The sequence below is a fragment of the Vanellus vanellus genome (assembly GCF_965231255.1).
Source record: "Vanellus vanellus genome assembly, chromosome: 9".
Lineage (NCBI taxonomy): Eukaryota > Metazoa > Chordata > Aves > Charadriiformes > Charadriidae > Vanellus > Vanellus vanellus.
In genome coordinates, this window is record NC_138914.1 from 5,451,225 (window position 1) to 5,473,044 (window position 21,820).

Genomic DNA, 21,820 nt, shown 5'->3' on the forward strand with positions numbered 1-21,820 from the left:
TTAAAATAAACCCTGTTCAGTGTGAGATTATTTTTATTTTTGAAGCGTTAAGATCTCTAAAAATATTTATTCCATCCTGTAAAATAGTGACATGCTAAAATAGGTTTATACTTGAGGTTTAAAAAAGGGTGAGGAAGGTGGGGAAGATTGAGTTAGGTTCTAGTTAATCCACATCTAATCTCTCATTACATCCTTCTAACTAGCATCTGGTTGCCTTGAATTGTGTTATGTTCCCATACTATTTCTTGGGTAGCTAAAACTCTGTGTATGTTATCAAACAGTGATGAGAAGTATGTTGTAAAATACATGTCATGCTGTTTGTATTTTTTTTCAGCGTTAAAAGGAGATGCGTGTTTTTTAATATAAATAAATACAGCTTTAGTGGAAGATGCCATGCCTGTTTCCCCTTGCGAACATATTCCTGCTCTTGTAATAGCATTTGAAGGGTTACATTAGTGTGGGTCAAGTGCGGTTTAAAATAGGATTCTTCTGAGACCAAGCCTGGAGGCCCTGAATTTCTTTTGAGAAAGACGTTTTGATCTTCTGACAAAACTATTACTTCTGAATTTCTTGACGATTCGTATTTGCAACTAACCTTTGGAGGACTGGAATGATAACACACACTCTTCTTTGTGTTTTGTGAATGTGCCTCTCCTGGCGAGTTGTTGACTTGAGCTTTTTTGAAGTTCAGATGAAACCATTGAAAAGAGTTTTCTGTAAGCTGCTTGGGAAGGTGGAATTTGTCTGGTGTCACGTAATAAAATGGGATCCCAGTCCTGCAGAAAGACCTCTAACTCTGATCTTGGTAGGACTCCACGCAGTAGAGAATCAAGAGCTTGTAGTCCCTGAAAATGCTGCTGTGCTGGGACATGGGTCTATGCTGGAAGACCACCACGGCAGAAGTTTAGACCATCGTCTTATATAACCTCTCTTTCACATTCTCTAAGTTTTAGTGATAAGAAATATACTTGTGCAGTATCTGTCGAAGTAATGAACCTGCCTGCGGTTTTTTGTTAAAACTGCAACGTAAACAGGGTTACTGACAGCTAATTTGGTGTTTGTCAAAGATTTCACCGGTGATGGTCCTGCAAGTGCCCCATCCTCTGGCCTGATCGAGGGTCATTTATGTGGACAAGGAGCTCCTCATTTCACAGCGTAACTAATTCTTAGCTTACCATATGTGAAATAACATGAGGAGAAGAGTTTTCAACAGCTCATCTCTGGAAGACATGGAGGGGCAGGTGTGGGGAAGGTTACAAAAACGGCCGTGTGGCTGGATGTTGTTTTTGTAAGGATAAAATAGATTGTGATGCTATGTCTCTATGTATGTAAGGAAGGCCCGAGATCTTAAAAGGGCTGAAATGTTGGCATCCTTGTTTAATAAAGGAGCCGATGGTAGTCTTGTTTTTGCTGGGCGCCAGACGATAGCTACTGTCTGTTGTGGGAATAAGATCATGGGGTGTAGAGGTGAGGTCATGCAACCTAATGGCTGTTTGCCTTAAATACGTCTTTGTGTTACAAAAGTATTATGGCAGCATTCCTTCAGCGAAGAAATAACTAAAACACTAAGTTTCATTGTGGTTTCTGGGTTTAAAATTAGAGTGGGATAACCATACTTAACTTATTATTGTTGTTGTTACCTGTAATCTCTTGTGGCTACCGTGATGTCTGCTGTAGCACCTACTTTGTGAGTGAGATGTCAGGAAATAAAGGATGTAAAGTTGCTTGATAGAAGTGTCGTCCTAGGGAGTGGAGTCCTAATGTTCGAGTTGCCACCATTCAAAAGTAACCCTGGCAGCATTGGCTTTCAGTTTTGATGCTTTATGGCATCAGTTTGGCCCCCTGGGTTAATTCTCCTCCAGGGTGGTGACCTACCACCCTGTACAAGGAGCGTACAGCCTTTGTGGCTTGCCAAAGTGTCCCCCCCCCCTCCCCAAAATCCCAATTCTGGTATTTAGCAGAATGCTTCAGATCATATCGTAGCCAGTTGAGTTTGCATGAAGGTGACTTGGATTGTCTTACATTAGAGAACATGATGATCAAGCACTCTGAGGTACTGAAACTGTTTTATTACAACTCAGTGGGTTTTAATACTGTCATAAATAACACTACAGCTCGTTGAGCAAAAGGATAAAAATCAAGCAGTTCGGTGGTAAGCCAGCTTGCATTTCCTTCGTTTAAACGAAGTCAGCGATTTATTATTATTTTAGGTTGTGTCTAATGATCATATTAGTCGTGTGAATGAAATGGATGTACCTAAGACTGCTTTACTCTTGTTCAAACCTTCCATATTGGGGCTGACATGAGACATCATCAGCTGTAGGCAAAGTGGTATAGAGCCCGGCTAAGTCTTTCTAATTCTTTATTAACTGTGACATGTAGAAGCTCAGGGCATGTTAACAGCGTAAAACTGTTTTGAATTAACAAAATCTTCATTCTCTTGCTAACTTCTCGTGGCGCTGGGTATTTGTCATAAAGCGGATAGCCTCAAAAGAGGCGTGTTCCAGAACAAGCGTCCTTTGTGCTGTAGCCTGTTTGTTGCCAAGTGGTTTGGTAAAATAAATGGTCCTTTTGAAATTATTCTCACTCTTATTTTTGAGGCTTCTTTAAAAGTTTTGGTAAAAAGGCTTTTCGGTAGATGCGCAGGCCAAGCTCTTCCAGCACGCGCTGCGTGGCACTGGTTGGATTTGGTGTATTTGGTTTCTGTTTTTACATTTGGGTTGTGATTAGTGGCATGTTCTCGATATGTGCTCGGTAAGTGACCTTGAGAGCACGCTGCCAGCCTCGCAGCCCCCACGTAATTATGTGAACAATGAGTGTACCACTCTTCCACCTAGGTCATTTTTAGACAAGTACGCAACAAGTGTGGATGTCCTTCTGATGTGCACTGTGCCTTCAAAGTAGGGAGTTTTTTTCCCTTGATTATAATGACCCAGGTGTTGCATTTGAGTTTACAAATAGCTTTTATTTAAAAAAGAGAAGGATACACCTGTTTCTGTATGTGGCTTTTGGGTGTTTGATATATTTTGATCTAGTGCTATCTTTACATCTCTCTCCCTATCTCGTGTGCCAGTGCTGAACGTTGAAATTTTGTAAATAAATACTTCAGTAGCCCACAGGCAATATTCTGAATGCCGATTCTTTCTCACAAGCTAATGTTGTGGATTTGAAAGACTTAAATCAAATTTGCTTCTTCCTTAGCCCCAAAGTGCTGAAGACTACATTTCTCAACATCTGAAGTTGTCTTGGCTCAAAGCTGTCTCAAATGGTATAAAATTGAGCAATCTTTCACAGACCTCATTGTGACAAGTGAGACCTGTGTAGTGGGTATGGGGTTTTAAAATTTATGAAAGTAACAGGTTGGGTTTTTTCCCCTTTCTTAGAGGTTTTTATCTACAGTTTTGCCAAAATAGCCTATTTTAGCTTAAATTTCACGTGAAAAGTCAGTGTTGCATGACACACATTCAGAGAAGTCCATGCAGGGGCAAAGTAGATTTACTGCATTAAATCTGCTTTTGGCATGGAGACTCAAAGCTGCTTGAATTTTATTTATTAAAGTCTGGACAAGCAACCAGCCTGTCCCATTCTGCGTGGGGGTAAGTCTGTGTCTCTAGGAAGTTGATAATAAGGACTTTTATTTTAAAGTCTGCGTGTGCTGTCTCTCCTTCTGTTTTAAGCTTAGCTCTGATTACATTTTACTCAACATCTTGTATAAAACCAATTTCTGTTTTCTCCTTTGTTCATTTGCTATGAGAGATGCAATTATTTTTACCCAGTCCCATTTGACAAATGAGCAATGATGAGCAACCTGAGCAAATCCAACTGTGGGAGAAGGATGCTGCTTCTCACCTATGGAAACTGCCTCCTCAGAGCATTGCAGGACTCAAGGAAAAACTCACGTTCCTCCTTTTGTATAGCAAGGTGCATGCTGTCTCAGGTGCGGGCTCTAGAAATAAACCTAGAATCTCTAAATCCTTTGCACATGTGAGGGTTGATGTGTTTTAAGTAGTAGTATGACCTGTCATGGCCCTGCTGGGGAGAAGGGTCGGTATTCTGCACTTTTCCCTGCTGTGGGAAATGCAGTAGAGAGAAGTCATTGAAGACACCAGTTTTTCCGGCAGGTTTGTAGTGAACCAGAGACTTGGAAGTGAAATACTCTGTTGTGCGGGTCTAGCAGGGGTTACTGAGGGCTGGAACGGTGGCTGGATTAGTAACTGCTATGAAATGTAACTGATAGTCTTGCTCAGGCTCTAAATATGTGACCGCAAGTCAAAGCTGGCACTGGCTAACACCATGCTTGCCAACCTTAGGAGGAAGATAAGGTTGGACAAATACTTTTACCTCTCTAATGTGACTCGTTCAAGTCGATAGTGAACTGTGTTAGAGTGGTCTGGTAAATCTTGCGTTGGTATCGCTTGGGCTGTAGGAAGGGCGGATGGTTATGCTTGGGCTATGAAGGCTTTGCAAGGGCAAGCTGGGAGCAGAGGTGGCTTCAGACCGTCTGTGCTGGCTTCGGGCTCTCGGGCAGCTGAAATATCTGTGGTCATAGGACCCTCTTGAATTCACACCTCTACGGCAGGTCTTGCAAGAGGGCTTTTTGGAAGCAACTTTATGTCTATCTTTGACAGTTCCTGTGAGGAGGAGTCATTTGTGTCCTGTGAGCAATCTCAAAAGTGCCAGTGAAAGTGCTGCCCAGCTTCCTTATGAGAGGGGAGGATGGCAGAAGTGGACGTAAATATGAGGTGCTTGAATTAAGCTTTTTACCGTGGCAGAACCGTAATTCAGCCTTGCCTGTCAGATGCAGTTGTGTGGCTGATATTGTTACCTGTTAGTCATAAAATATTTACGCTCTGAAGCACCTGGGGTAGGTGAAATCATAGCAAAAGATTTGTGTCTGACATTTTATGGAGTCAATTACTTGTCTGTCCTAAAATGTTGCAATGCTTTTTGGTATCCTCTCAGTAACTGGATAAAATAAAAATTTATGGCATGTGTGTTGGGAAGTAAACAGCTGAAATACTGGTTTCCTAACAAAAAAAAAAATGCAGCAGTTCAAAGGACTGAATCCTGTCTGAAAGCCACACTTGTGGAATGGCAGCTAGCGTGCCACTAACCTGCAAATTACATCAATTCCTGTTGCCTTAAGCAAATTTGGCTAACCTCTCTTTAATTTCCTTAGATACTGTTGTCATGTGCTTCTATAGCTAAAGCACTTTAAATACTAATCCACAAAAACTTTGTTCTTTTCGTCTGCTTCATGTCTTTCCCTTGGATAAAAAGTCACGTTACACAGAGGAATTTTTGGTGATGGGCAAAACAACCCCTAGTTGTGTAAGTGATGTTCATTCTGTACAATGTGCCTTTTCTTTTTCATAACTATTTGTGCTTGAAGATGACTGTTGGATCCACTTAGACTGTAATCGTGATGCCAGATCTTAAATAACTTTCTCATACCTGCCTTGGTTTTCAAGTTCAGAGGGTCTTTTGGATGAATTAAGTAGCCGGGGAGTTTTATTGCACTAATTGATGTCGTTTCCTTGTGTTGGCTATGTCCTAAGGTAAAATGCTGGAATCAACTCATCCTGCCTGGCATTCCTCAGTCAATACAAGTAACTCTTCATCTTTTGCCTGCTCTTGGGCTTTCTGGTCAGTGCTCTTCTGGCCACGCTTCCTGGGTTATGGACTAAAAGAAAGGGGAGCAAATATGCTCTGGAGAAGATGGCGGGAAGGGGAGAATAGCAGCTGGAGAAGTTACTGAGTAGCTTTATCTATTACTAAATTCACAGTGCCCCTATGGGGAATGATATATCACAACTCAATCAACTTAATTTTGATTAGGTTTCAAACGAGGTAGCTGTTCCACCTTGAAGGACTGGAAAGGTTTCAGAAAGCAAGAGGACTGAACTTCTCATGTGAAGCTACTTCAGACCACTGATGTCCCTAGGGGGAGAAATGTGATGCCGTTGATTAATGTTTGAATGCTGCATGTGGAAAAACGGCTTTGAGAATGAGTTAAACCATTGTCCAGCTGGTTATTTGGATTGCTCCAAGTTGGGTGGTTGAGGGTTCTCCCTGGCATTACAGTGAAACCCATCATCAATATTTTAATGAAATAATTGATGTTTTTAATGGTCTTCAGGATTTTCAGGCTTAGTAGATCAAGCTGTGGTGAATATGACTTGCAGAATTTTGAACCTGGATTAGAAAACTTCAGGAGGATAAATCACTCTTAATGCAAGAAGCACTAATTGATTATCTTTCTCATATGTTGTTTTCCTCAGTTGTTTTTTTTTTTTCCCTTTTCTTCCTAGCCTGAAAGGATAGACACCTATTTATACACACAGCTTTCTGGTTTTATTCAAAGTCCTAGGAAACAAATTGTTGCTGCTGCTGTTGGTTTTTTTTTTTTTCTCCTTGAAAGTGATGGGTCAAAGCAGCTTTAAAAAGCAGCTTTGAAGCCCTGGCCTGGTATGTTGAAAAGGCTTTCTGGTGCAGTGGACCCAACTGAAGCCTGTAGCCCTTGCAAAACGCTTCAGTGGATGTGGTTTTGTATCGTTTTTCTTTGGGCACCATTAATTGTTAAATAACACAAAATTTTAACCTTTCTTAAAAATCCCATGACATTTAGCTGTCTAAGCAACAAAAAGTTCTATTGAACTGAGAAAACTGACCAAAAAGTATTTTATTTGTGATTCTAAACTGTAAGTCCTAAGGCAATTTAGTTGAAACAAATGGTCTTTTTAATTATGGGATATAAAAAAAAAAGTGAGGGTGGGGGGGGAAAGTCTTCCTCCGCCTTGGTTAGCTGTCCTCTGTCTCTGTTATGCCCCTGTGCCCTATCTCTGCTTAAATGAAGTATTAAGTGGTTTGGCTTTACTTTCACGGGAAGGTTCAGCGATGGTTTTGGTGAAAAGAATCTCCTCCTGTGTAGTTTGGGGAACGGGAATATGCTCCTTCTCAGCCCAAAGGAGCGGGGCGGCCCCGAGCTGCCGGCATCGTGATGGCCTTTTGTCACTTGTGTTGCGCCAACGGAGGGTTTGGGACACCTTCCGCTCCGCATGCTCAGGCGTGAGGTCTCCGCTGCCTAACTCCCTGTCCTGGTTCTTAGCAATCTGCTTTTTGCTAGGAAACGGGTGTTGTGTCCTGTGAGCTCAAACGGGAGGAGGAAAGCAGGGGGGAAGCTCTTTTGGCTGTACAAATGGCTCCCGTCTGAACAGCTAGGCCTCGTGTGGCAGAGGCCTCGCATGGCGCCGGGGGTGGCCTTTGCCAGAGAGGGTGATGGGGCTGCGATATCCCCCCGTGAAAAAAGGGGGAGATGAAAAGTGGGAGATGAAAGGCGCAGAGGCGGCAGAGGAAGTCCTGGGGTCAGGAGGCGGCTGGGCCTGGGGGGTGAGGAGACCTGTGCAGGTGGGGCTCCCCGAGGTGGGACGTGGGTGGACAACTCCTGCTCCAACATCTGGGTTTCAAAGTGTGGCTAGTTCAGAACTGGCTTGCTTCCCTCAATTTCATTTACTGTTTCGTTCCTGGCTGTTTTTTCTCCTCGGCCTGGTTGCCTTTTCTTCGCTTCAAAGGAATGTTGTGGGAACGTGAGTAAACCAGTAGTAGTATGGGTATCTGCAAAACTTTTGGCGATGAAATTGTGTGTTGAATTGCTCAATGGCTACAGAAAAGATCACAACTGAGCAAAACAACTATTAAGTGCTTCAGAGTTGTATAACTTCAGTGTTATTTTCTTTTCTATAACGCAGCACCTAAGGCTGTTCGTACAAAACTATTCTGTGATCACATTCAAACAGAAATTATTTTTTTTTCTTATTTCTCCCTGGATGGTAAGAGAAGTTTGAAAGCAGTGGTACTTGGAGATGTGACAAGTAAGACACTGTGATTTTAAGTAATAACTGAGATGGCAAAGCCAATAAGCAGCATTCTACCTCAAGGAAATACTCTTTACACAGGACATGCTGGGGTTGTGCTTGCTTCCTGCGGTTTCCCATTTCAGATAAACCGAAGCTGTGCATGGTCAAATTCACAAGTATAGGAATAACACAGGCCAACTAACTTAGACTAGTTATCTTCATCCAGAAGTACTGGTGGGTCAAAGCTTGATCCTGCAGCAATTAACGTACTTGAAGTTTTCCTAGAGGATGATTGGTAGTAAAACCACAGCTAATTACTAATTTCTATTCTCTTATAAGTTCCCTGTTATTTTAATCATTAGCCATTCAGTTTCCGGATGACACTATTAAACGCCTTGGCCAAGCCATTAGGCTTCTGTCCTGCCCTGTGCCTGCCCAAGAGCGGACTCTCCTCTGTGCCTCTACAAAAGGGATTTGGTTCGTGTGTACCCACTGGGAGTGGGGGTGCATTGCTCTGTTGCCACGTAGCACTGTTCAAGTTCTTGCCATCATTAGCAAGTTATTAGTAAATTAAGTCTTTAAGTGATTCCCGGCAAGACTTGACAGGAGGAGCAAGTATCGGAAGTATTGCTTCAGTTGCTTGTGTTGGCTTCATACAGAGGAACTATTTGAGCCATATGCTCAAATGCTTAAGCAAGCAGCAATGCTTTGTGTTTAAATTCCTGAGCCCCTGATCACCTTAACGGGAAATATTTTTGGTTTTTCAAACTGAAGGAGGTAAGTGGGTCTACTCAGGAGTCCTGTCACTGACGTGTAATATAATACAAGGATTTTGAAGAATGTAGTCTGAAGTATACCTAAAATTCCCACTGATATGGTGCGTATGCTTGAAGCTAGTGAAAACCATTGATTAAATGTTTGCTTGATTGACTCTAGACCCAAGGGCTGGGACAAAACTGCTCTGCGTATATGGGTTATTACTATTGTTTCTGTGATGTGGAAGAAAACAGGCAGTTTCTCAGGAACTGTTTTTCCTCTACTCAGACACTTGAACTGGATGTATGCACTGGAATTAGCAGTCAGATGTCGAGATTAGCGAAGATATGAGAAAGCCTTTCCCCTGCTTGAGATAACATTGTTCTCCAGGATACACCAAAGAGTGAGGGGACAAGTGCTGAGTAATTGGCGTGGCCCCATCCAGAACTCATCCAGCCCAGCTCAGCCTTGTAGGGCCTAGGCTGGCTTACATATGGGAGCAGTCAAGCGGATTTCTTTATACTGCTTTTCGCAGTGCTTCAGCTCAAGAGAAAACATACCAGCTCAGTGTCAGCATGGCAAAGACACGTGGAGCTTGAATTGCTTACCCATGAGACTTGTAGTGCAGGAGTGCATGGAGCCAGCCCGTGGAGGTTAGCGGAGATGCTGCTGAGCTGGCATTGGAGGCTGTTCTAGCATAAAACTAGTTGTAGGCCTCTACTTCTAAGGCAGTGTTATTCTACTACCCATGTAAGCAGTACCTTGATAACCATGCAAATTGAAAATGCACCTGAATACAAATTGAAAGCCTTCTTCCAGGTGTTTCTGGGCTGAATGCAAGCTGTAGACTGCCACTTGGCCATCCTCGGTCTGCAGTTCCTTGTAGCTAGATTCTTCTGTTAATATGGTGGGATAAATTTTTCTGGGTTTGCTGCCTCGTCTTAAATAATTTCTAAAGTTCTGAAGATGATGCTTCCATTACTTCTTTCCATTACTTCTTGCTTACCAATACCAAAATGTCCAAACCCAATGTTCTACTCAGTTTAGTAATGTTACAGCAAAGTTTGGGTTGAGATTTCTGGAAGTAGATGGTTGGAGATCCAGAGGATTCAGTTTCAAGTTGTTGAAGTTTGAACATTGAATCAAATTTGAACTTGGATTCAAGTTGTTGTTTTTCTTGCATGTCCCCATTCAGATGCATTTCTTAGGGAGTGTATCCAAACCAATAAATTGTCATCTTCCTGTGCTTTGTGTGTCATGAATTTGGAAGAACAGCAGCAACTATTCTTCACCCCAAAGGCAAGAAGAGGCAGAGGACCAAAATTAGATCTCAATTAAGTCAAAGCTTTTATTCATGGTTTCAAATTCGGGGCTGTGGAATTTCATTTTGGGGTTTGTTTCGTAGCTCTTTGCTTGTGAGATATTTTGTTAGAAAGTAAGGCTGCTTTATGGCTTATCTGCAGGCTGACTGTGACTGATACATCTTGGGACACTTGCCCAAGTAGACACGTTTGGGCTCTCTTTGATGTAGACTGCAGAAAAAGATGCTCTAGGCAAAGGACGGGGTTAGTCTCAACAAAAAGCACTGAGTTCATAAAGGTAGTCCCCACCAGATTTCAACGGTGGACCTCATAAGGCAACTGAAGAGGGCAGTAAGGGACACAACGAAGCATCAAACTGAAGTTTCTCAGATGCCTTCTGTGTAGCCTGTTGGGCCTCACACTTGGCCAGAGCCATGGTAGTTGAAACTGGTACATCTGTCCAAAAAGAAATGTGAGAAGCTGTTTCCATCCTGTGGGAGCTCCTGTCCTTGTTGCACTGACATGCAGAGTGGGAATAGTTATGTCACGTTCTGCTCCATTCAGAGAATATTTTTTTTGTTCTTTTATTCAAATGTGAAAGTATGTTTGACTGGCTGTGGATTAAAAGGAAACGTTCAATCCCTGAATCTCTCCTTTGCATCATTTCAGAGCAATTTAGTGACAGAAAAGGCAGTTCTCTGTGTTCTTCAGTTCACTACTGTACTTATGTGAGAAGGTGACATATCCTTGCATACCCAGTGTATAATGATTATGGTTCTTCTGGTAGTTTTCTTCTGTAAAGGCAATAGAGCATCTTCTCCTCTGCCACTGATTTGAAGCCCAAACACCTGGCAGTAAATGAATTTCCTCGGAGTCACTTGTTGCCCATGTGTAGCAAGAGTTGACTCTGCATGAAAACGTGGTCTAGTGGATAACTCTGGATCCTGCTTCCAGAAGGATATCCCTTTTTCTGTGAGCCAAAGTGACTATGTGGTGTGTCAGGAATTAAATTGACTAGATTATAATTTGCCTTTGCAGTTATGCTGCAAACAAATAAGTTAGTTATCTAGTTAGTTATGTTTGTAATGTTAGTCATCCAGCTGTTACACTCGCTGTAAGGGTGGGCAGAGGAAGAAAGATTCCCACACACACTCCCCCCCCCCCCCAAAAAAAAGAGGAAAGAAAGAAAAAAGCAGACAGTAGCTTCTGATCTGCAGCTGAAATATGTTGCCTTGTACCAAAGAGGATGCACTTCTCTGCAAGATTAAAATTCTCAGAGAATAGTTACACTTCTGTATTAAGTAGAAATCTGCAACTTAAAAGTTTGAGAAAGACTGCAGCTCCTTTGTTTAAGGTTCATGACTATTTTCCTCTTCCCTGGCGTACCGAAGGCAGCACAGCAAAATAACACAAATTATTCTAACGTAGGATATTACAGTAAAATCTCGGGGAAAGTATGTCCTTGTGAAATAAATATTTGTTTTGCCAACAAAAATCCCATGTCAGTTAGGCAGTGTGTGTTTCAGAAGTTGACATGTAGTGGAGTCAGTTCAGTCTATTGGTATATAAGTAAAATATTATTTGATGATGCACAGTTGAGATGTGGATCTTGGAATTTTGCTGGTCCCTCTCCTGGGAGCGTGGAGGGTGGGTGGGAGATGGGTGCAGAGAGGAGAGGCTTTGCTCTGTCCCGTCGCCCTGGCAGGGTCGAGGGAGAACCGCCGTGGTGTCTTGTGCCTGTGGAGGAAAAGGAATGTGCAAATTCTGTCAAGAGGAGCAGGGCTTCTTTTTAAAATAACATTTTCAAAGATAAGTGTTACAAAGATAACTCGTTTACTGATAACATTATCTACTCGGAAGATGAAAATTTAAGTGAAAAATAGACTTATCTGGGTAGTGTAATTCTTACCACTGGTAATAAGAAAATTGATAATGCAGTTTGGGACTGACAAAACAAGTGCTGTACTTATCACAGCAGACGGCTGTATTGTGTTGTCTTGCGATTTAGTGCAACACATCAGATTAATCTCTCCAGAAACGCTATCTTAAGTGTGCTTCCCTGTGCAGCAGAGACTTTGGAAAATAATGCAAGTTGAGCAGCTTTTGATGCCTGTGCTTGAGTACAAGCTTTTGTCAAGGACTTGGATAGAAAGAAAAAGTAAGTTCTGGAAGGTGTAGGAAGTACCGTGACTGTGTAGAAGTGCAGGTAAGTGCATTTGGGACATGCTTCAGCCCATTGTCAACCATTCCTGAACTGGAAAGCCTCTTCCAGCTGTAGTTTGAAACGGAATCGATGGGCTCTAACGCAGCAGGGAGGCTGAGGACATGTAGAGCTTTTTCCAAATCCTTGGTGTAGCTGTGGGTGCTGGGTGGATCGGTGGCTGCGTGGGCAGAGTGATGGACTGCTGCGCCTGGAAGCTGAAGATAGGACTGCGAAGCCCTGTGGGTTTATCCAGTGCACCCCATTGCTGGGGGATATGCATTAGGCTCGTACGGCATTTCTTCAGTTATTTCTTACTTAAAAACTTTTAACCTTACTCCTAAAGAAAAATACCATTGTCTATTAGTATGACTGGAACGAAAGATGAATAGCGAACTAGCCTTGAGCGAACTGTCAATCTGACTTTGATAGCCCATCACTTAAAAGGTCCTTTTATGTTTATGAAAAAGCATGACGTCAAAGCCAGGGAGAAAAAAATAATACCAATACTTAGGGCTAAACTTGCACAGCTTCCAAGAAGAGCCCCTGTGTGAACTGTTTGTTTCTCTACATGCGTGGCTAATTAGTGTAGGTTACTTTAAGTCTGAGCAGCGGCATTCAAGTTTCTTCTGCTGTTTTGGGGTAGCTTGTTTATGGTGCTTCCATATGTGAATCCCTCGAACTGGAGTAGCATAGCGCAAAGGATATTGCAGTCGCTTCTCTCGCAACCTATAAGTAGTATGCTGGAAATGCTTGAGTATAATCATTATCAGGTGAGTTGTTACTGCAAACTTATTTTAAAACCTGTTGCTAAGAAGGCTTAAGGTTTACAGGAAATCCTGTTCTTCTGGTATCTAGTACATCTTACTTAATTTCTTCCACAAAAATGAGTGGGGGACCTACATGGTCACTTTAAACAATTCCATGAAAATGACTTTTGCTGTTACAAAACAAAACAACTTCTCAGAATATTACTATATTTTGGTTTGTTTTCTACTGTCCAGTAAAAACATTAATGAGCAAAGAAAAGTGATAAAAAGTTTTCAGGATATGGTGAAAATTTTGCACGGAAAAAATTGCATTTCTTCTTTTGCTTATTTAGGGTGTACAAGAATAGTTCGGTATGAGGTTTTTCGTATTTCGTATATAAAACATGCTAAGTACTGAAAAGCTTATCTTAAATACAAAAATAACTGTTGCCGAGGACGGTGATTGATCGGAACTGAAACACTTCTTTTCTTGCATCTTATTTGCATAACCTGTTTATAAACAGGCTGTCTTATTTGTATATGATTTAGGCCATATATCTGAGATATAAATAATTTGTAGGCAAAACCATAATGTATTCCTTTTTTTTTAACCAATGTGTTACTTTAAAAAACAAACCAACCAAACAAAAAACCCTAAAAAAACAACAACAAATTTTTGGATCTCTATGTTACTTCACATCTGATAAACGATAGCAATCTATACTACTTGGTTTTAATTAGTAGCTACTAACAAGTAAAATGAGTCCTGCTGTGCAACTTGTTTCTCCATATTTTAGTGAAGACTGAATGTCGCGTAGCTGAAGGTCTGAACGCAGAACCGTCTGTTCGGGAGTATGTCTTAAACTAGAAAACCTGAGCATTGGTCTTGAGTGAGAAATCTCATGTTGTAGAAAAATGAGTGGAAATTCTTGGTTTACTGTTAATAAGTTTGTTATAGAAACACTAGCTCATAAACTGATTTCTTGCCGCCAAATGGGAATTAGTGAACCGCTCTTGACTTCCTTGGAGCTGCACGGGTTTGTGCCTTTAAGTCAAATGCTTAGCTGGTATATATGTCGCAAATGTATAGCTCAAATTGATAGCACGTATAATGATGTTGCAAACCAATAAAGCACTCTTTAAATTGTGTCATACAGGTGCAGACTCACCTTGAGAATCCAACCAAGTACCATATTCAGCAAGCCCAGCGGCAGCAGGTAAAGCAGTACCTCTCCACCACTCTAGCAAATAAACATGCCAACCAAGCCCTGAGCTTGCCATGCCCAAACCAGCCCGGGGATCATGTCATGCCGCCTGGAACTGGAAGCAGCGCACCCAACAGTCCAATGGCTATGCTTACCCTTAACTCCAACTGTGAAAAAGAGGTAATACGCTCTCACTGTGCGTGTTCTTCACTAAAATGCAATTGCAGTCTGCCTGCCTTTCTGTTTTGAACCGTATTTGCTCACTGTTAAGATGCTTATCTTCTTTTTCTGAACCGTTCACTTTGAAAATGCAACTACTATCTCTGTGTCTGCCTGATGAATGTATATTTGCATAGAACATTTTGGTAAAAAAACTGTCTCCCTCCAACTTCCTCTTTTTTGAACTGTTTATCTAGTTCATGCTTATTAAAACTACTTTTTTTTTTTTTTTTTTTTCCCTTGCTTGATGCACGCAGTGAATAATTGACCTTTAGAGAACACAAAGCAGTTTTGTAAGCTGTAGCTTTCTGGAATAATGTTATTTATGGCTCATTCAGTTTAGAAAGAGCAAGTAGCATAGCAAAAATAACTGAAAAACACAAAGCTTTGTGAGATACTTTAGATATTTTTCCAGTAAAATTTGAGCAAGTCTCTTGCTTAGCTGGAAGGCCAGATTAACCCAGCTAATATCCTCTAAAATGTCACTGATTGGTGTTTCCTGATGAGCTCAGTGCTGCAAATATAAGACTTCACTAGCCTGTGCCTAGAAGTCCTTTGGAGACTTGTCTTAATCTTTGCTGGCAAAAAATAAGTTGGATGTTCCATGTGTGCTCAGGTGCTGAAGGAAGATGATTTGAAAGATGTCAGCGAGTGTAAGAATCGTGTCAATGTTTTTGTAACATGACAAATGGGAGACAATTGTAGAGCTCCTTGGGTCCCCCCGTCCTCCTCCCTCGAGCCTTTGTGCCAGATTTTTAACACAGATGCACTCTGTGAGGAAAACGTTATGAAACTTTGGGAAACAGTTGTTGCAGAACGTATTTTGTACATGCAAGCGATGTTACTTGTGCTCCATAGCTTCAAAACAAATGAAAATCAAATAGTTCTGTGTTATCATCCTAGTTGTACCCAAATATTTTTTTTCCTCAACATATTTAAAGCTTCACTTTGCTGTGTCATCAGGCACATGTGTGCATGACACTGTTTCAATCGTGCTGGTTTTGGGACTGAGACTGTGCCATGAACTCGGATCCATGCTTTGCTTTTTTCTTTTTTTTTTTTTTTTTTTTTTTCCCTTTTCCTTTTTATTTCTGCAGGGATTTTATAAATTTGAAGAGCAAAGCAGGGTTGAGAGTGAGTGCCCGGCTCTGAATACACACTCACGAGCGTCATGCATGCAGGTACTGGATGACACAGGAGTTGGAGCACAGGTCCCTTTTCTAATGAGCATGTTTCTTAGAAGTTATGTTGAAGAATAAACTTGCCTTGTAGTGTCTTTAAGACGTTGAATGTAAGATGTATTTAAGGAACAAAACAACATCATTGTTTATTAGCATGGGTGTCAAAAATGCATTAAGAAGAGCGCTAGTGCTTTTCTAGCACTGTACCGCTATAGCAGAAGAATATATCAACCATGCTTTAAGGTCTCACTTCAGGATATCTTTTCTAATGCAGTTTGCCCAAGACTGCATGTATGTATTCTTGTCCTGATAGTTTCTAAGACCACGTTTCTGTGCGGATCACGTTTCCATTTTAAAAAATGATATGACAAGGCTTTAATCCATCTGTGGTAATTCACCCTCAGTAGTTTTTTTTAATTATTATTTTATTTTTATTTTTTAGTGAAGGGATTTTCATTTCTAGCAGCAAGACTTCAGATATGGGCTGTAACTGTTGGTTCCTTTCATGCCCTCACTTCCAGTCAATGTGATTCGTTCTGATCACGCTTCCTTGATCTGATACAAAAATCCCATATATTACTGTTTCTGCCGTCAACTTTACGCATTGATTTTTGTAGTTGAATGTTGTTTAAGCTCCTTTTTTATAGTGAGCAAAAAGGAAATAGTCAATCCTGTAGGACGCTCTGGAGCTCCTGCGCGGGTGCTTTGGAGGGCTCTGTTTCTCCGGACCATGTAGGAGCTTACGGAGGCACGTTCTGGCCCAGCCCCAGAAAGGAGATGGCTTGCACTGCCTAAAGTCATCTCGGAGCTACTCTTGGGTGGTGCTTCCTGGGAGGGTGTGTGAGGGATGTGAGTCCGATGGATTCTGTCGTTGTGGGCGGGCAGCCACTCACCCAGCAGCAAGCCTCTGTCCCCTCTCTTTCCTCCACAGGTGTCAGGGGCTCAGGCATCACTGTCTGTACACAGGCTTTGGTCCCAAAAGTAGAGGAATGAGCCAGCGGGTAGGCGGGCAGTGCTGCACGGGGGAGAGAGATTCACATCCTTAGCGTAGCTGGTTCTACGGGGAGCTGTCTGCTCCGCTGTTCCTGGGAGGAAGTGTGTCCGTGGGCAGGTGGTGCAGAGTAACTGCTGGTGGGAGGAGTGGGTTAGACCATGAAGTCTCAGCTTTGTCATGACCTGACTGTCCTGGCTAACTAGAGGGAGTCATGGCCCAGGGGGTGGATTTGGAATTGCACGGGCACCTCTGCTTGGGCCCATGCTCCAGAGAGACCGCGTGCGGCTGAAGTGCTTTGTCAGGCTTCTGTATTCCAGTGGTTTTGATAACTATTTTGTTTTTCTTTGTCCACCTTTTCTGCTGCAGATGGATGATGTGATTGATGACATAATTAGTCTGGAGTCAAGTTATAATGAAGAAATCCTTGGCTTGATGGACCCAGCCCTGCAAATGGCAAATACGGTACAATGGTCCTTTCCTTCTGGTTTCCCTATTAAGTCTAATTGTCTTTCCTTGAGAGAATGCAAAACTGTAGCATGACTTTTTTTTTTTTTCCAAGCAATTAAGTAGTTATTGTATTGCTCCACAAAGTGTAATTAGTTTTTCTTTGAAGAGCTTAAGGTATAAGGTTGCAATGAAAAACATGAATTTAAAAACACAAGCTGGAGTCGGGTCGAGGGAATACAAAGGACAATTCTGCTTTTCTTATTTCAAAGCCAGGTTAGTCCGCGAGAGGACTGTAACAGAGGAGTGAACTGAACTAACAGAAGTAAGCTCATACCCATTGATATGAAAGATTGCCATGGACATTATACTTGGCTTTTAGAAAGCCTAGAAGGAACCTCCGGTACCCCAGGTTCCTGGATCTTGTCGTGTTCAAGTAAGAAATTGTACACCACACTTAAGCATGCGTTAGCATCCCTGTCCAGAGACGCTCTAGTTTAGCTCTAACATCTTAACTTTAGCTTAACCTGATTTCAAATGGAGAGAAGTCCTAGCTAGACGACAGCAAAGATGTTACAAAATTTAGAGGGAGAAAAATAAATTAAAAAAACAACCTTGAAAACAAACAAAGGGGAAGGAGTAAAGATGCTTAAAAGCTGAATGGGGGAAAGGGCCGTAGGAAGCCCGTGACAAAAGATGAGAACACAGATGTGTGAAAGTGAGGGAAGGTGCAGGTTACCTCTGAGTTGCTGTTTCTGTTTGCTGGTTCACATTGCTGCGAGCATTAATATAATCGTACTTGTCGCATAATCTTATTTTGATCTTTAGTGGAGGGCAGCTCCAGTGAATTTTTTGCCTTAGGCTTAAGTGCTGTTAGATCTGGCTGAGTAGATGTCTGCCAGGGCTGGCGTCTGCTTCTTTTTTATCTAGTGCCAAAATTTACAGCTTACCACATAGCATTGATTTTGTAGCATAGGTTTACATTTGCTGACAGTACTGGTCTGATGTCATGTTAACCTAGTCCTGCACTCCCACAGGTTCCTACAGCCCTCTCAGAAGTGGTGCGTGCTGCAGGAAACAGCCCAGCAGCATCCCTTGCCTAAATAGTGCCCTTTGAGTAGACGCAGAAATAATTGCGGAGTCCTACTGGAAAGAAAGAATTTTCCTTTAATCTAAGATGAATTGAAAAGTGCATCTGTCCTGGAGTTTGGGAGGAAAACTTAAAAACCCCATGAAAAGATAGTTTCAAGATGGCTACTCTTTTTTTTTTTTTTTTTTTTTTTTTATTGAGGGTTCAGGTTCTTCTGGAGTTCTTTCTCTGAAGTTCCATTGGCTTGGGACCTGTTAAATTAGAGAGGACTTGGATTTCCTTGTGCTTTTCTTCCTTTCTTGTTTCACAGGGACCCCAGCAGTGGCTCTCTGCTTCCAGGCAAGCACATAATGATACTCTGCATTCTTTTGGTGCAAGGAGTCCATGTAATCAATATTTAGGGTAGTCTGCATCCTTCCTGCTTGCCGCATGACAACAAGCCTTGTAAGGACTGCCTTATCCACACTTGCTGTGAAATTTCAGAAATTGCCCACTATATGCGGTGAAGTCTGTAAAATAAGAGTATGAAATAGTAGAATTAGGAATTCGTTACTAATACATTTAAATTGCTGGAGGCAAAAAGCATATTTCATTCTCTGAATTAACCTGGTACCAATCCTGAAGAGATGGAAATTGAACCATGTTTCCCAAATATTGTGTTTGGGGGAAAAAATGAGCCTGATGTAACAGACGCTTTTCTTTTAGAACAGGATTTAGCTCTTAAAACACTCAGCATTTTACTAATAAGGAATTAATGTCTGTAGACTGAGCTAAGTAGAGGTGGAAGAAATCAAGAGAGGAAATGGTCTCTGAAGAGACACAACCTATAAATAGCTGTGCTGAGACCATGACAAAGGCTGCTATTGTTCCATAACCAACAAAGAACAAAAGGACCAGTTTGTTACATTTGGTAACAGTACTTAATTGATAGGCAAAATCAGAGATTTCTGTGTAGAGTGAGCTAAGGGAACTTTCCAAGTACCTCTTAATTGCAAAGGGCTGGTTGCAATCAACTGCTTGTGGAAGTGTTTGTAAACTTTGGTATTGGGTCACAAGTCAACTGGCTTTGCTTCTGTGGTGAAAGGTATCACAAAGTGGTCACTAGTTTGCTGAGAGGGTTTTCTGTGTAGATATGACCTAGTTAATTGAATTGCTCAGTACTGTGTAAAGTACTCCTGTATGCCAAGTTGAGATGACAACTAATTCATCCAACTAAACAATTTCTAGCAAGAGTCAGACATGGAAAGCTCTGTGAGTACGTGCAGCTCCACTTCTAAATGTGACTTTCCTATGGAAGGCAAAGTCCAGGAGCAGAGAGGAGCCTCGTTTCAGGGACTGTCGCCGAGCGTGTGCTTGTAGGTAAGGGAACAACACAATACACTGCAGGCTGCACGAGCCAGGGAACAGAATCCCTCCAGTGTGCATCGATACCTTAGAACAGCCCTGTTGATCGCACAGCTGATGACTAAATGATGTATATAGAGCCCGAATGACCCGAATGTGGGTGCTTGTTTTGTTGGAGTAGTGGAGGAGAAAGGAAAGCCTCAGACTCCCCTGAATGTACGCGTTGATGAGTCTGCAGTGATAATTACTGTATTTGACATTTCTGTTATATAAAAGCAGTAATTTGCTTATGCACCTTGTGAAGCTGAGGCCTAGAAATATGAAATCTCATGAATGAAGGCCTTTTAGACCATGCTGTTTCAATGCAGATAACAAGCTGTGCCTGGCCTAAGCCACTCTTCCTTCCTATACTTTTTGGGAGAGTAAAGATTGGATGATCTGAATGATGCTTTATTTAAATTTCTTCTTAGCCAGAGGTGGCTAACGAAGCCTTAAGGGAAGCCTATTTAAGTTGGAAAGATGCTAGAGTTTGGTGAAGGCAGGGAAGGAGCCTCCTTAGCACCAGAAAAAAAGACATCAAATTCCATGTCTTTTCAGTTTTGAGACTCATATCTTCCCGATGAAATGGCTGTGGGAGTTCTGAACACTTTGCCATTGCTTTGGGGAAGAGGATGAACAGGGAAGTGGTTGAGTTGCCATCCCTGGAGGTATTGAAAAGATGTGTAGATGTAGTGGTGAGGGACATGGTTTAGTGGTAACTTGGCAGTGTTAGGTTAACCATTGGACTTGATGATCTTAAAGGTCTCCTCCAACTGTAACGATTGGATGACTGTCTTAGTAGATTAGAGCTGAAATGTTTCCAAACAATGTTTAATTTCTTCTGGTTTATTCCAATAGGAGGCATTTGAAATAAATGCCAGGTGTTGCTGCATTGTGTCCGCTATAAGCCTCTTCTGTTTGGTGTGTTGTTTTGTTGGGGTTTTTTTTTTTGCCCCATTTCAGCCTAGTGACTGCTTTTGTGCGCTCACAGCGCTGCCGACTTCTCCATCTCCAATCAATGCCCCCAGCACAGAGGTTCTCTCCCCTTTGCCGTTCCCTAAACTCTGCACTAATAACTATTGGTCTTACCTTACAAGTCAACTAATTCTTATTCCTCCGGGACCTGGAGTAGAATTGGGAACAGAGGATGTGCCTCAATTTTAACTCATCTCTAACTGCAGGTATTTTAGCCATGTGAGATGAGCTGAAGTGTTGTGTGCGCTCTATATTTTTCAGGAGAAAGGGGTTGTATAAGGTTAGTCCCAAAAATGTGACTTGCAGCCGTGCAGGAGAAAAGGCCTCTCAGAGGCTCATACTGAGCGTGGACCATTTGTGTAGTCACACGGTTAGAACTGAAGCTTTGAGCTGTGGAGTTCAGCTTGCTGAGAAAAAGAGTCACAGAAAGCAAGCCAGTCAGTCTCTCCGCTTATGGGTCACTGCTTTACGCTGAGATTGTTGGCACCTACCTCTAACGTAAATTCCCTTGATAAGCATTCACGTGTAGGTGCAAACCCAGTTTCTCAGCTGTGCAAATGTCTCCCTTCATCTTCCTTTATTTAGCAAACGCTGCAGCGGCAGTGCTTGTGCTTTGGTTGTTGCACAGCTCTGGGTTTGGTTCCTCTGGACTGCAATTTCTGCAGGACTTCAGCGTGCACATCACCAGCTGCTGCCCGCGTTACATTCCCTTTTTGTGGTGTTTGCGGGCACGGCCCCTGTTTATTTGCACGGAAATCCGGCACAGTGTTGACACCTTGGGGGGGGCGGGAAGGCGAATATAATAAAATCACAAACCTGTTGTAACAAGCAGGGTCCATCTTGCAGTAAGTAAAGCAGCTTGGTGACCTTGACTATTCTCCATGTTTAATTATAACTTAGCTGCTTTACCCAGGCTTCCAGATGCTAGATTCTAGATTTCTTGGGGGGTGGGGTGGGGGGAATGGATTTTCTTTTTATTGTTCTTGTGTTTTTTTTTTTATTCCCTGAAATTCCTAATTAGATTTCACATGTCTGGTTCTGAACTTCAAGTCCTTGGGCTACAAACAAGTTCTTTGTGCTCTCTCCATGCTCAGGAGCATGAATAGAAAAAGCGCATCCAAGTCAGAAGGGTGTATGACGCTATTGCTGTGCCTGTGTCATGGATGCGTTTGAGGGGCCAAAAGATACAAGGGTCAGCCTTGTAGAGCAGTGAGAGAGGGAGTGGTCACCCTGACATTAATGTGGATACGTCACAACTTGGACCATAGTCTGTGATGGACAGCTGTGACCTTAGATTTAGTCTAGGTGTTCCTTTTTTTTTTTTCCTTGGGGTGTTTTTTTTTTTTTAGTTTGTTTTTTTTTTTTTATTGCATTCAAAAGCTAAGGGGAGGGTGAGGCTGGATCTTGGTGAGAAATCAGTTATATTTTTCCTCTGTCACTTAAAGATTGAGTCAGGGCACTTAATTT

The 21,820-nt window shown here is 42.0% G+C and overlaps 1 protein-coding gene across 4 annotated transcripts in view; it reads left to right on the plus strand.

The window, feature by feature from the left end:
* Positions 1 to 21,820, plus strand: part of MITF (melanocyte inducing transcription factor) — a 111,202-nt gene that overhangs the window by 75,338 nt on the left and 14,044 nt on the right. For 2 of the 4 annotated variants that reach the window (XM_082487519.1, XM_082487520.1), the window contains exons 3-5: positions 14,020 to 14,247; positions 15,384 to 15,467; positions 16,828 to 16,923. In XM_082487519.1, coding sequence (XP_082343645.1) covers positions 14,020 to 14,247; positions 15,384 to 15,467; positions 16,828 to 16,923 — 408 coding nt within the window. The remainder of the gene's footprint in view (positions 1 to 14,019; positions 14,248 to 15,383; positions 15,468 to 16,827; positions 16,924 to 21,820) is intronic. The other 2 variants (XM_082487521.1, XM_082487522.1) reach the window with 1 other exon arrangement.